General features: G+C 44.1%; 1 protein-coding gene across 1 annotated transcript in view; it reads right to left on the bottom strand.

Annotated features, from left to right (window-relative positions):
- LOC117468194 (ALK tyrosine kinase receptor-like) overlaps positions 1 to 14,869 on the bottom strand; it is a 547,997-nt gene that overhangs the window by 49,458 nt on the left and 483,670 nt on the right. Inside the window, 1 exon segment of the mRNA XM_034112221.2 lies at positions 3,263 to 3,370. Coding sequence (XP_033968112.1) covers positions 3,263 to 3,370 — 108 coding nt within the window.

Genomic DNA, 14,869 nt, shown 5'->3' with positions numbered 1-14,869 from the left:
GTGCTCGACCGTGAATATGCATAATGCACAATTGCTTTAGTCAAAAGAGAAAATGTCAGGGCAAAAAGGAAATGTAATCGAATCTCAAACCAACACTGACTAAAAATATTGTGCTTGTTGTTTTTGATTCTACCGTCTTTCTCTCAAAGTAAAGCACTTACAAATAGTGCAATTAAAGCGCTTCATAATTGACTATGAACCCCCCAACACACAGAACTGCAGCTCGGTGTGGGCTGCTTCCTCTCGTAGCATGTGTCCTCCTTATCCACTGACAGTTGTCCTCCTTGGGCCGGCCATTAGAGAGATGGATCAAGGCTGGCACGCCGTGAATGGATCTGAATGCTAAGCACAAAGCTTACGAGGCGCCCGAGTGCCATTCATTACACACGCCTGTTTGGCGTGGCACTGCTCGTTATCAGTCTCATATCTGTCTGAGTGAGTAACGCTCCCCTCTAAAACCCAAAGTAACAACAACTAGCTCACTGATTGCCACGGGCCGGTGTTTACGAACGAGTAGAGAAGGAAGCAGACTCTCCACTCTGCGGCTAATTAGCGAGCATGTGACGGCCAAGAAGCATTTACATTTGTTCACACTGCGATCAAGGAGCAACATCTGCTGCCAGTTACTTTCAAGAGCCAATCAGATTGTTTCGATTTCTATTGATTTTCATCTACCCACAGAACAGTTTGTTGTTGTTGTTTTCTTTTGTTGTGTCGTGGAAGTGGAACACATTGATATGAAAATCAGATGTCTGTTCAAAGCAGCTAATACTTGTACAGCTTGCTATTATTTTGTTGCATCATGGAAGCGTTTTTCGTTAAGTACTATTGTCTTAAAATAACATGAAGACACTTATCTTTGTCAATCGCACACCCACTCTCAAACGGCGAATGGCCAGAGACATGTGCTCCCGGAGCTCATTGTGAGGTTAGCCAAGCGGTCTTTTCCCATCAGGCGAGGTAATCACAAAAAAAAGGGAAGACAGCTCATCTAGGTTGAGTTTCTCACCCCCGCCCCCCTCTCTTCCCAAAGCAAATGATGAGTCAGCAGTGAGAGGCGGGTGCCACACACTGGGGCAGTGGTGGGAAAGGAAAGCTGCCAGCATAGCGGTGAATCAATGAGAGGGAAAGGAAATGAGAAGAAAGAGGAGAATGAAGGGGAAGTCAGGAAAAAGGAGGCATGAGGAAGAAGTGGGACAACAGACTGAGAGCAAGAAGTCTCAACTAGCAGGCAGTATTCAGCAGCTTATCAACGGTGGAAATGGGGAACAGATGAATGAAGGCCCACATGTGGTGGCTGAGAGAGAGGAAAGGTGAAGGGCGGAGTCAGAGGAGAGTTATGGTGGGGTTAATCATCGAGCCATTCTTGTTGGAGTGACAGGTCTGTTGAGCCAAACCCTCATCAGGCGTGCGTCCTGCCCTGCAGACGTCAACGTTTCAGGGGGGGACGTGAAACGCCGGGCGAATGTAAAGCGCCCCCGGCTGTCTTTGAAACAGCCAATGTATAACTGCCAGTTCAACTTCTTTCTGGCCCCGGAGTTAATATGTATGATAATCACAAGGGCGAGAGCGCTGGGCGCACAGTCCCATCTCCCGAGGCCGCACGCTTGTATTGTAACCATACAGAGTATTACCTGTGTAAGCACTTTGGAATAGCCTCTTTGCTGCTGCTGCTAGATCCTGCTGGCACACTCCACCAGATTGAAACACCTTTTATATAATATTGTACTGCGTATGAAATGCTTCCTCAAATGCTTCCTTCCTGCTCCACATAAGAGGACATCCTTGATAGACTGAGGAGCCTGAAGGAGTCACGTCGGTGGCTCCAGTTCAAAGCATAATCCTGTAACGTTATCAAATCATGTCAGCTGGCTAAACATTCATGTCCGATCATTCGCTGTCCTCGTCTGTCCATCGAGACAGACTCTGTGCTCCAGACTAAAGAGTGACCCACTTCACACACATGTTAGGACCCGAACACAGTGAGTGGACTATTGGTGGCTGACCATCACCCCTCTCTGAGTCAGTGCTTGTTCAGCAGAAGGAATGCTCAATATGTGGGGCAGTGTTGGTGTGTGTCCTCTCCTGTAGCGTGCTATTGGTTGTTGTGTGTGTGAATGGTCTGCAAAGACTACAATCCCAACGTTTCTCTCCCACCCACTCCACCCCCCCCACCTGAAACACCTCCAGTGGACTCCTTTGTTTACTTCCGCGACACAGTGGCATCACTACATAACATTACAAAGCAGTTTTTGTAAAGCATGTAAACATGTCACAGTAAAGGCACACAATACTTTATGAAACCTAAAGAATGAGCATATGGGCCTGCTTAACAATCCACTTCACATTGATGAGACTTAGGGGGTATACTGGCTGTGTATTCAAGGGCAACTTAACAAACATGTGATGACTAACCATTTCCTAACAGCAAACAGCCGGTGCACCTTACACACTTTGATGTGCTGGGCTCTAACAGCAGATGCATGGCATAACACCTATTATGCCTCCTGGGAGGGAGAAGAAGATATACATGAATGCATACACTCCTGGAGTGTGGGAGCACTGTCCAGACCAATCATCTATTTAGACTGGAGAACATGTCCTTGAAGTCATTGAAACTGAGTTAACGTTTATATTTATTCAACGAGTGCATAACTGCTGTCACATAATGCTTATAGGAAAAGGATGGCACACATATTTACAGTGACTAAAGTGGTCGTGGCTGATATGTGAAAGTCCAGTCCTAAAGTCTGGGGAACCTCGTGCACTTCAAAGCTACAACCGAAGAAACATGTCTTGGAGCAAGTTTGATTTGAAAGTATCTCCAACTCATGACTGGAAATATAGAAATGGAGTCTGTGCTTGTGTCTACCCTTTTGAAGCAGGGAAGTGGGAGTGTGCAAGGTGGGAAATGTCAAGTCTGTGTAAGTGGCTCCATTGACATTCTCAGGAGACAAATTGGAGGATTGTAGACTTCCAAACGGCCCGTCCTGCTCCATTTAATGCCAAGGAGATCTGTGCAGCTCTCGTTCAGACATGCTGCAGACCAGCAGGGGGCACACTTACTTTGCAGCCCGTGTGTGGGGTGCCATGACCGTCACATGTAAAGTCATTATGAATCATGAATGCAAGCAAGCACATGTGTGTGATTGAAGGAGAATGGAGAAAAGACAAAAGGAGAAAGATATGCGTGCGGAGAATATTCTCCATAGATCCATCCGAGCATTACTCACTCACTCAGTCGAACCGTGGTCACACTTACAATCTGTGGTGGGGAAGCTCAACGGGCTTCGAATGGACGGGGGGGTAGTCTTGTTGGTCCGTAGGAAAGGCAGCATGGTGGAGCTGGTTGGTGGGAACTCACCATTGGCTGGAAGAGAAATACAATGCATTTATTGATTGGTTGTGCTTTATTCCCTTCATGTGCAGCACACTACAGGACACAGTATAACACAGGCTGCAGACCTCTCAGTGGCACAGACCATGTGGAACAGCCAACGCTTTCATTTGCACCACCGATGGCTATACAGAGGGAGTGGAATACATAACAGGCAACTCCGTCTCTACCTGTCTCCATCCCATCATAGGGTGGCTGGTTCAGGCAGAGTGTTTTGCAGAGACTCTTTAGGCCTCCAACCTCATAGCCTTCCCAGGACAGAATGCTTTCTGGTAGCTCCCCTCCTCAAACTATTCTAAAAGAGTTGTCTGCCAGGCAAACCAGCTTTTTTTTTGTTTTAAGTAGGGGACAATCACTTAGCCACTATAATGACTGTTGTGGGGTGGGGACAAATACACATCCTTATTCAAAGGTGGAGAAGCAGGAGTTTCCATGGTTGCCGGGGAAATGGCTGAACAGATGCATTATTTTCTTTGATTGGGTCCATGCACTGCAATCAGTGGTTTACAAGATTGCACTGAAAGATCTACGGCCACATCTGATCAGGGACCGTCGAGCTCCAGGGACAATCAATGCAACCCTGTCAGCTGAACATAACACAATACTAGTTCCAGTACTTGAGCAAGGACTAAAATGACAAAATCAATGTCCAACAAGAGTATTACAACCACCTACAAGACAGAATACAGAACCTTCCATCCACATAGTTATTGGCTAACAAAGATACGACAGTGCATACAATGTGACAGCCTGGTCTACTATTAAAAAGGCCCTGTTGTGCTTTTTAAAGCTTTCCCTTTCCTGTGGTGTGTTATATAGGTTTCTGTGCATGTCAATGGCCTGCAAGGGCTACAATCCCAAAGTTCCTCCCACACCCTGAAACGCCTTTATTGTTTACTTATGTAACATAGTGACATCACTATACAAAACACTAGGGCTAGCTCTCCATCACATTGCACGTGATAGGCTAAGGGGCGGCGCAACATCTCTAAGCGGTTGACCAATCACAACAGAGCCTGCCAGCTAACCAATCAGAGCAGACTGGGCTCTGGTTTCAGACAGAGGGTGAAAAGAGGTGCTGCAGCACAGGCAGTATGAGAAAAATAAAGAGCTTTTTGAACATTAAAGCATGGAGACACGTCCCAGTAGAGACACTACATACGGTAAATCATGTGACTTAATTTGCATAGGTAGCTTAAGTGATGTAACAAATACTTATTTTTTAGTGTAGTTTAAATTTAAAACATCACCCATTTGTGTTTTATCTATCACTTTAATCTGAGAGAATACCTTTCCCTTAAATGCGATTGAGAATTCTAATTTGTTGTAAATCATTTTTATAAGACTGCTTGAATGCGAAATGTATTTTTATCCCTCCATGGTAAAGGTTTCACCTTGTTACTCTAGGAAGCCAGATATGTTCAGTTCAGCTGCTATAAATGTGCCTGAGACTTCACACGACCTTTCTTTGTTTTCAAAGCGAGCCAATGTTCTTTGAAGTGTTTTGTCCAGCATGTTGTTTCTTTGATGTTATATTCTGCAGCGAAAGCCCTCCGTGGCTCCGTTGCTACATGACCCTTGTTGGTTGCTATGAAAGCAGAAGATGTGAGATTATTCTGAAAGTCAGATAAGGTTCAGTGTGGTATATGGATCTGATAAGGCTGCCAGCTCGCAAGGCTCTGACATCAGGAAAGGGCAGTGGTTCAGAACTTGACCAACTGCTATTTTGCTAGTCCTATGATTTATAACTTTAAGAACAAAGCTGAATATAGTGCACACCAGCATAGTCAACTGTACAACAATAGGAATCACTGCTGTGTCAGCCCTACCGCCACCATGCTGTAGTCCAGGGGTGGCCAACCAGTCAGAGGTTACTGCAAAGAGCCACATCAAACACACCGTCACTGATACCGCTTGTTTCAGTTTTTTGTTTTCTGGAGACAAGATTTCAACCACGTCACTGATATATATTCTTTAAATCCTCTGGAGCAGAGAGAGGAGCTGTGGATTATTGTTATTGATTAATGCATCAGTGTTTCTTAGGGTCAAAAACACTAAACTCAGAACTTAAAATGAAAGCGTTTAGTTTATTTAATAAAAGAGCACATGTTCAATGTGAAAAGTGACAGTAGTTATAGATTATTTGCAATTTGGTGCTATATATATATATATATATTTAAAGATTATATATAGTATAAACACCTTGAATTTCAGGGGGGGCGCGGGGCTCCGTTGGCGGGGCGCAGCGCCCCTCCAAGACAATGGTAGGGGAAACACTGGATGTTTAATCAACGATTTCCACCCCCCTCAAATTGGTTCACTGCATCGCAGGTATTATTGTGATTGGCTCTTGGGCCACATCAAAATTAGACGCGCTGTCATCCTCTCATACTGACACCTCACACCACACCAGGGGCGGACTGGCCATTGGGAATACCGGGAGTTTCCCCGGTGGGCCGGTGCTGTGTGTGGGCCGGAGAGCCAAAAAAAAAAAAAGTTTATAAAAAAAAAAAAAAAAAAAATCTTTATTGTTTGCCTAAATCCTACCGGCCCACATTTGTAAGTGTTCCGGCCCAGCCCAGCCCAGTGGGGTGTGGCCAGGGTTGGGTTGTAACGGAATACATGTAACGGTGTTACGTAATCAGAAAATCAAGTAACTGTATTCAGCTCGCGTTACATTTGAAAAACGAGTAATCTGATTACAGTTACTTTCGTAAACCTGAAGTGAATACATTTTGGATTACTTATTAGAATTATTGGTGGAAAGATTTCCTCACAACATTTAATATTCATTACTAAAGGTACAGCCTCACAGTGCACAAAACCGTGCAGATGGACCAAAAAGGGGAGCGTTTGAAAAAATTGTGCGGGTCCGCTCAGTGAAGCAATAACAACGTAACACGGAGGAACAAAAGTCTGCGTTTAAATCGCGCGCGCGAGTGTGTGCGTGTAGAGGTGTGTGTGGTTAAAACACATCAGCCACACCGCTCTTTCGCCTTTCTAATGATTCTGAAGGTAAACACAGTGAAGGCGGTGCGTGAAAGACACTGCGCGCTCCTCTTCTCAGAGGCTGAGTTAACCCTCCCGCTGCCTCCTGGTGCTGCAGAGATGTCATGAAGTGAAGCAGGTTTTCCTTCTCTAAAACAGCTGTGGGCAGCAGATACTGTGAGAGTCCCATGAATACATAGATCAAGGCAGACTGGTGCACACACTCTCCTGTTTTGCCAATCCGGTGCTTAAACAAATATAGCTCTAAACCCCTGGCCGAAATGTCCTTAAAATGAAGTCCGAGTTCGACATTTTAATTAATGTCCTGCCAACACTGGCAGGACAGAAGGCGACACGCCCTTTCTAAGCCATGTCCTCACATCCCAAGCTGCATCCCCAAAAAGTTTATTATGTTGTTACATCAGGGTTCAGGGGAGTGGCTGTACGGTTGTACCCGTAGGATAGAAAAGGGGGAAGTGATGTCTGACTCAGAGGTCGCGCGGCTGTGGAGAAGAACGTGTTGCCCACATTCTGTTACTGAGTTTAGGCTAGTTAGCTAGCAGGTTTATTGTTTTGGGTGCAGTCACTTTTGCCTCCACTTGCTGTTCAAATAAATGTTGAAAGAAAAAGTTAATCTGTTTACAGTTCTGTTTTATATGGGTGTTGAAGAAGAAGAAGAATTGGGAGGGATGAAACCCTCTTTAATGGTCACACATGCAGAGCACACAGCACACACAGTGAAATGTGTTCTCTGCTTTTAACCCATCCTAGTAGGAGTCTAGTGCTAGGAGCAGTGGGCAGCTATTGTGCAGCGCCCGCGGAGCAATGGGAGTGAGGGGGGAAGGGGGGTGTCCGGTGCCTTGCTCAAGGGCACCACGGCAGGAGGTGAACTGGGACCTCTCCAAGTAGAAGTCCACACTCCAAATAGGTCTGGTCGGGGACTTGAACCGGCGACCCTACGGCTCACAGTCCAAGCCCCTACTGACTGCCATAGATTTAGTCCCTAATTTTGCTCTCAAAATGGACCAGATTGATGCATTTAACTTCAACATCCCCTAGAGGAGGTGAGGTCCACCACCTGCCCACACCCCCTGTTAAATTGTCTCACCCACATTGAGGATGCTTCCTACGCCCATGCTTTATTCCATGTGTCAAGTCAGGCAAATTGGGTCCAAATGTTATTGCATCAGTGATCTGTTAACATTAAAATTACTAAATATATGCTGTAACTATTTTGGTGTAGGCAACTCAAGGGCTCAGGTAATGTGATTACTATATGAATAATGGTCCAAAATAACATAAAATGCATAGGGTTTTTTGTTAAGTTACATACTTTCGTCGCCGGCCGGCCGATACATGCCGCGCCTTAAGTGGGCCTGTCTGTCAATTAATCCCCGGGCCACTTTTTCCTCCCAGTCCGCCCCTGCACCACACAAAAGTTACGAAAGTAACACGGGACGAAAGTAACACGGGACGAAAGTAACACGGGACGAAAGTAACGGAGCGATTTTATCCGAGCCCAAACAACTTTGACCGGCCAAATTACGTCAGAATGATCAGCATTCAGTACTTAACAGACCTACTAACTATCAGGTTTAACTGTCAGTAGCGTTGTCAAGATAACAACATTTTGGTTTCGATACCAAGTCAAGAATTGCGATTCCGATTCTTTTTAAATGTAATTATTGTGCTTTATTTCACACCAGAACCATAACCATAACACAAACTTTTAAAAAATGAGAACAATAAATAAAATAAATGACAAGAATTCGTATTAAATACAATTAATACATTTCTTACAGACAGGCCTCGTGGTGTCCGTAGGCTTGCCCTCACTGTCAGAGATATCGCTAAAATACTTCCAAATTTCGCTTCTGTCGTCTTTTTTGTCAACAAGCTGAGGAGCAGCGGCAGTTGCACTCCCACTTGCAGCCATGCTTCTCGTTTTCTCACATGCTCTGGCAGCTAGCACGAGAGAGGGGAGGCACTTGAGCGTGCTTGAGAGGGGAGGGACTGCAGGCACGGCTGCAGTGCAGGGAGTGGAAGCAGAGCGCTGAACAACACACACGGCTCTTATTAAAACGGCGCTTTCTCACCGGAGTACTTTTCCCCGTCATTCTTAAAGTACCGATACTAATGAAACGGAGGAATCGTAACGTTTTTAACGGCAGGGTATCGCGGTACCTTTCAAGTATCGGTACACCGTGCAACACTAGTCAGGAGTCAGTGTCTCTCCCCCAAACTCACACATATACAATTCGATATGAACTGAAGAGCCGCATGAAACTAGGGAAAGAGCCGCATGCGGCTCGAGAGCCGCGGGTTGGCCACCCCTGCTGTAGTCTATCAACACTAATGACAGCCTTTCCTATAGTCATTTCATTGAACACTTTCAGAGTGCTCAGTGTAGATACTTTGGGCAGGCGAACAATGCATTGAGAGTACTTGTGTGACCCACACATTTAGCTCTGTTTCTGTTATTCAATTATAATAGAATGTTCAGAGGCAGATTACATGGTTTCGGGGCCTATTTACATTTTAAACGGCATGGGGAAAGAAAAGTGTTCCAGTTGTACTCAAGCTCTAGAGCAGCAGGAAAGCATAGAGTTGGTTTACACTGTAGCAGCGTGATACTCTCCATAGGCCTGTCCTGGAAGGCAACAGCCGCACAGGATAATTGAAGGTTTTATAATTTCTTTTGCTCTACTAAGCCACACAAAGTCCTCTAATGAAAAGCTGCAGCTCCAGATAACACCAACACACCCATTGATGAACAGGTGGTGTTTCCAAACCTTGGAAAAGACTAACATGAGATGAATATGAAGCAAACATCCAACTTGTCCTAATTGGGAGAGACAATGAGTTGTCCACATAGTGTCATGTGCCTCCTTGGAGAAAACAAATGATGCCTCCTGTCCACGCCGTCATTCTGGTTTGTCAGGGGACGGACGCAACACTTTTCATCTTTATCTCTGTAATCATTTCACCACAAAAACACTCCCTCCTCTCCTCCTCTCCTCCCCTGCTCCCCTGTCCCTTTAGGCTGAAGGCTCAGCGTTTATGACAACATGGCTGGGGGCTCCCTCAACAGCTGAAAGGTTGGGAAAGCAACCGGCGGAACCACTTGGTCCGACAAAACCGGCTTTGAATTAGAGCAAACACACATTTTAGTTTTTGTATGTGCTTGATTTAAAAGTAAAGGTGGGCAGTTTTTACTAAACTTCTTCAGCTGTTGATTTCTCTCATCGACTGTATATAGGAAGTAGTCACCATCAAATCAACCATTTGTTTTTGACAATGGTATAATAGTCTTAAGTTTGGCTGTTGCAGAGTGACACAAGAGGGCGGAGCAATGCAAGAACAACCAATTACAAAACTGAACATGGCATTCTAAGTGACTAACTTGTAACAAGTGGCTTCTATGAACTGAAAACACAGTGTGGTTGCAACCTGTCATAATACCTATCCTAAAACAAATGCTGCTCTACTGTTTATTTTACTCATCATCATTCCAAAAACAACACCTTGTTGTATTGAAAAGGACTCAAAACCAGTCATTGAGAACATACACTTATTTTTAGGGATGCTCCGATACTCACTCTCTACCGATCGATCGGTGCTCTCTAAACATGCCGATCGCGAGAGCCGATCGCATGACGTAAAATACATGACACTTTTCTCTGTGTGCTGCAAAACAAGCTCGCCAAAATGGCTTCACCGGTCTGGCATTATTTTAAGGTGTCCGAAAAAGACAGTAAAATAGCGGAATGCAACGTGTGTGAAGCAGAAACCCTGCAGCTCCGCCCGCCGGACCGGTAAGCGGAACGAAACACACAAGAGTTAGACCTAACACACTTAGCTATGTTATCTACCTCTGGAACAAGCTAAACTAGTCATTATAAATATATGTATTCTTCACTATCAGGTCACTCATTACTGACTGGGGGAGAGAGGGGGGAGAGAGAGAGGGAGAGAGGAAAAGAGAGTGCTTCCGCTAATTTCTCCCGTGTTATTATCCAAAGTGAATGTAAACTTCAATAATGTACATCATTTGAATGTAATAATTAAATTGATTGTTGTTTGTGGAAGCTCCAGTGAATGAGCCCATTAACTGAGTTTTAAACATCACTTTAAATGGAAGATTTAAAGTGATCTTTTTTATTTCAGGCTCAAGCTCGGTGTCATCGTTTTGGCCAGCCTAAGGCGGTGAAGGTGTACCGTCTGATCACTAGAAACTATGAGAGGGAAATGCTGGATAAAGCTAGTCTGAAGCTCTGGCTGGACCGTGCCGTCCTGCAGAGCATGAGTGGGAACAAAGAAGGCAATAACAACGGGGTGAGAAAAAGAAAATCTGTCATATTTCTAGATGCCAAGTCATGTTTGGGTCAGTCGCTGTTGCAGTACGCTTAGTTTATTTTCAAAAAGAGTTTTCTAAATCCACTTGTGTAAATGTCTCTCTGCGTCGCCTTTAGCCGGTCCAGCAGTTCTCCAAGAAGGAGATCGAGCACCTGCTGAGGAAAGGAGCCTACGCCGCCATCATGGACGAGAACGACGAAGGCAATCGCTTCTGCTAGGAGGACATCGACCATCATCACCATCACCAGGTATGTTCTTAGCAGCATTAGCCACTTGCGCTTTGTGAGATACCAAGTACTTGGTTATTTGAAATGTAATATTGATGATGTAATAATTAAAACTAGGGATGGGTACCGAGCCCTGGTATTAAATGGGCCCCGGGGCTGAATTATTAAAGACCGTGGTACCGTTAACGTCATCGATCTTTTTATCGGTACTGGAGACATTTAAAAAATAGATGTCATATGTATTATATCTACATAAACATTATATCGCAGTCTTACTGTCGCCAACTCCGTTTCTAATATGCAATAAGACTACACAGTGCGCCTATGATTTATTTTCGATCTTTCCAATCCAGACGAGATCTCTCTCCCCTGTCGGTGTGCGCGCGCGCACACACACACACACACACACACACACACACACACACACACACACACACACACACACACACACACACACACACACACACACACACACACACACACACACACACACACACACACACACACACACACACACACACACACACACACACACACACACACACACACACACACACACACACACACACACACACACACACACACACACACACACACGGCGGAGAGAACTAAGCGCCCCGAGGGTAGTTATGTTACCCGTCTTGAGCATGGATGTATAATAAGAACTGGATACAGCGTGGGAGGCGGGGCCTCGTTCTTTCCTATGAGAGCTGCTCATTGGTGCAAGAAGTCAAAATGGCCCAACTTTTGAGAGAGCGAAACGTCACAGATTACCCGTCATGCCTGGCTGTCAGAGCAGAAGAACCCGTTTGTGCGCTCACAGAGCATGCGCCCCTTAAGCCCCGCCCCCCGAGCACACACTCTCGGCTCACTAGAAAGAATGGAGAGAGAGAATAAATCTAGATTCGGTTTTTAGTGCATTTTACAACTTTAAGGACTTAATGATTCTAGGGCTATACAATAGTTCATACTGGGCAGTTTATTTAGTTTCAAAAAAATTATCCACCGATTTACAGACGTCTCTTTCCCAATGTTAGTCAATGGGAAAAAGTATTTCTGGGCCGGTCGACGTCACAGACTGATAAGGAAATTGTAGTACCGCCGTTTGGACATAACGAATATTTTCCTCAGAGTCCGGCGCACTTCCTGGGGGCTTGGTCTTGAGGTCGAAAATGCTTGTTGCCAAAAGTGCAATAAGAATTTAGCATGTAAGGGCGGTAACACGAGCATTTTCACAATTCAGACGGAGGAATGCACCGGGTTCGACTGTGTTTCTTGTAGCTCTGTAGCCCCATCCACGAGTAACGTTTCCACGTCAGGTGTTATGTATGCTAGCAGCAACACAAAGAGTTAACTCAATGATACAAACATGGGGTAATGATTAGAGGCAACTGAGTTATTTATTTTGTTAAAGTTTCAGCTATTCTGTTTGCAGTTCTATCATCACATAATTGAATACGATTTGTTAAAACATTGTTGTTTCTTATTTTCAGTTTGCTTCAAGCAGTGGCTGTACGAGAAAGACGTGGAGGACCAAGAAATGCTGGCCAGATTGGCAAAGACTGGAAGATACATAACAGAGAAGATAATGGATATTAACAAGAAAAAGAAAAAAAAGGTTTATAATTTCTTTGTTGCCGTTTACATTTTGAATTATATTTGTTATTTTTAAATCAAATGCATCTATTTTAGATGATATATTTATTTAGATGTAGGTTTTTTTTGTAATATTATTGTATTAAGTATAATTTATTAAATAAAAATACTGTGATGAACACTATACAATGTCTTTATTTTGATAGTTACCAGAATACATTGTATATTTAATACTAACATAAGCTGGTGATAGATAAATGCTGGTCTGCTGGTATGCCAGCAGACACATATTTATAAAGAAAGAAACAGAAGGGAGGAAATGATGATAGCTAGACTCAGAATAAATCACACATTGAATGGTATGCTGCATGTCATGGGGAAAAGTAACAGTGACAAGTGTAGGAACTGTGGAGTTAAAGAAAATGTGGAACATCTATAAAGCTGAAAGAGAAAAACTAAAGGATAACGTTTTAGAGGCAGAGAGGGAATGGAGTGTGGTTGGTATTTTGAACAAAAGGAGAGGGAGAAAGGGCTACCAGAAAGGCACTGTTTACCTTTAGTGAAACTGGGGTAGGTAAAATTATCTAAGGGTGCGTTCACACCTGCCTTGTATAGTCCAGTTGAATCGAACCCTGGTGCGTTTAGCCGCTTGGTGCGGTTCATTTGGGTCGGTGTGAACGCAGTCCGAGACCTCTGAAGTGAACTAAACAACCGGACTCTGGTCCGCTAAAATAGGTGGTCTCGGAGCGCTTGCTTGCGAACTCTGGAGCGGTTCATTGCTGGTGTGAACGCAGTCCGCACCAAAACATAGGAAGCGCAGTATTTACGTGTCACAAGAACGCGGATATCTTCAAAAATCTTTAGCGAAAGAGTCTTTCAAGACATCCGCGGTTGTTTAGTTAAAGAGTAAAGCAGAATTAAGTGTTGAACAGTGACGTGTAAAGTAAAGATTCTCCGTCAACTACATAAAAGTAAGAACACCTGTCGTCGGTGAAACGCCCCTCCTCTGCAGACTGCAGGACGTCTCTCATGGATAAGCAGGAAAAGAACACCGACAGGTTCATGAAGGTGTTCTTTTCCTCATAATGACCGCGCTGCTGCACATTATGCCGCTTATTACACATGGCCACATTCTCAACAAAGTAACGACATGACTCCCAATATTAATTGAAATGCTTTTGTGGATTTAGAAAATTATTTTATTGATTTAAAAAACAGTTGTATGTATTTACATTTACATGCATCCGCTAAGAAAAATAGTCCGTTGTTACTGTTTGAACTAACGTAGCAACGGCAGGAACTGCTTCGATAGCGTTTTTGAGGAGCTTCATGATTACAGATTTGAAAAAATCGTTGCTTGCTTTAAAAGTAGCACAATTCATTATGTCAAACCTTGGGAAGTATCTAGATATCCCTGCCCTAATGCCAAAGTAACTGGCAACTGAATATGTCTCGCCATCTGACCTATGTCTGGACCGCTGCGTAAAAAGGAGGGTTTCTGCCCGTTAATTCTCCGCTGTTTTCTTGTCGCTCTTGTCTTGTCAGTTAGTTTCAGCCAAACTGTATACAGTCAACAAAGCCATGTAATAATGTTTTTTAACGGACGTTGTCTGATTATATAATCATATGTCTGTTGTTGATCTCCAGACTAACAGCAGCATGAGAATAACCTGCCGAAAGTGCCGATGCTCCATGGCGGAGGCTCCGCTAGAAATTGCCGGGATTTGCGTTTGTACCCCCTTAATGTCTGACCAATGGTTGAACAGCATTTCCGAGCACATGACTTGTGTTTAAAGTTTATAGTCCGTTTGAGTTTTGCCCGTGTGAACCATAGGTGTGAACGCAAACCGAACCTTCTGAAAAATGAAACAATGTAACAAACTGTGGTCTGGTGCGCACCAGAGAGCGGACTATTAGGTGTGAACACACCCTAACATTAGGTCAGGAAAGATCATAGATTGTTGTTTTGTTTATTTATTTTTGGATTAGATCATAGATACGTCCATGAGTTAAGAGATGGAATGATATGATGATTCACACTCATGTACAGTAGGTGGCGGTATGCACCTTAAAGTTGTTTGCAATCCGCCAAAAAACCGAGAGAAGAAGAAGTCAACTGGTTTGCCAACGGACAATTTACACCGAAAAAGAAGAAGCGAACATTTCTGGCGGGTGAAATTTAGAGTATCAGATTACATGCGATGTCTGACTCTGAGAATTTAGTAGTTTGCTTTATAGTCCTTCTCCTCCATTTTCTTCCTCTTCTCGAGTAGTCAGTGTGGTGCTGTTGCTTTGGTCTGGGTCT

Source organism: Pseudochaenichthys georgianus, chromosome 22 (genome assembly GCF_902827115.2).
Source record: "Pseudochaenichthys georgianus chromosome 22, fPseGeo1.2, whole genome shotgun sequence".
NCBI lineage: Eukaryota > Metazoa > Chordata > Actinopteri > Perciformes > Channichthyidae > Pseudochaenichthys > Pseudochaenichthys georgianus.
This window is presented reverse-complemented; position numbering and strand designations above follow the sequence as displayed.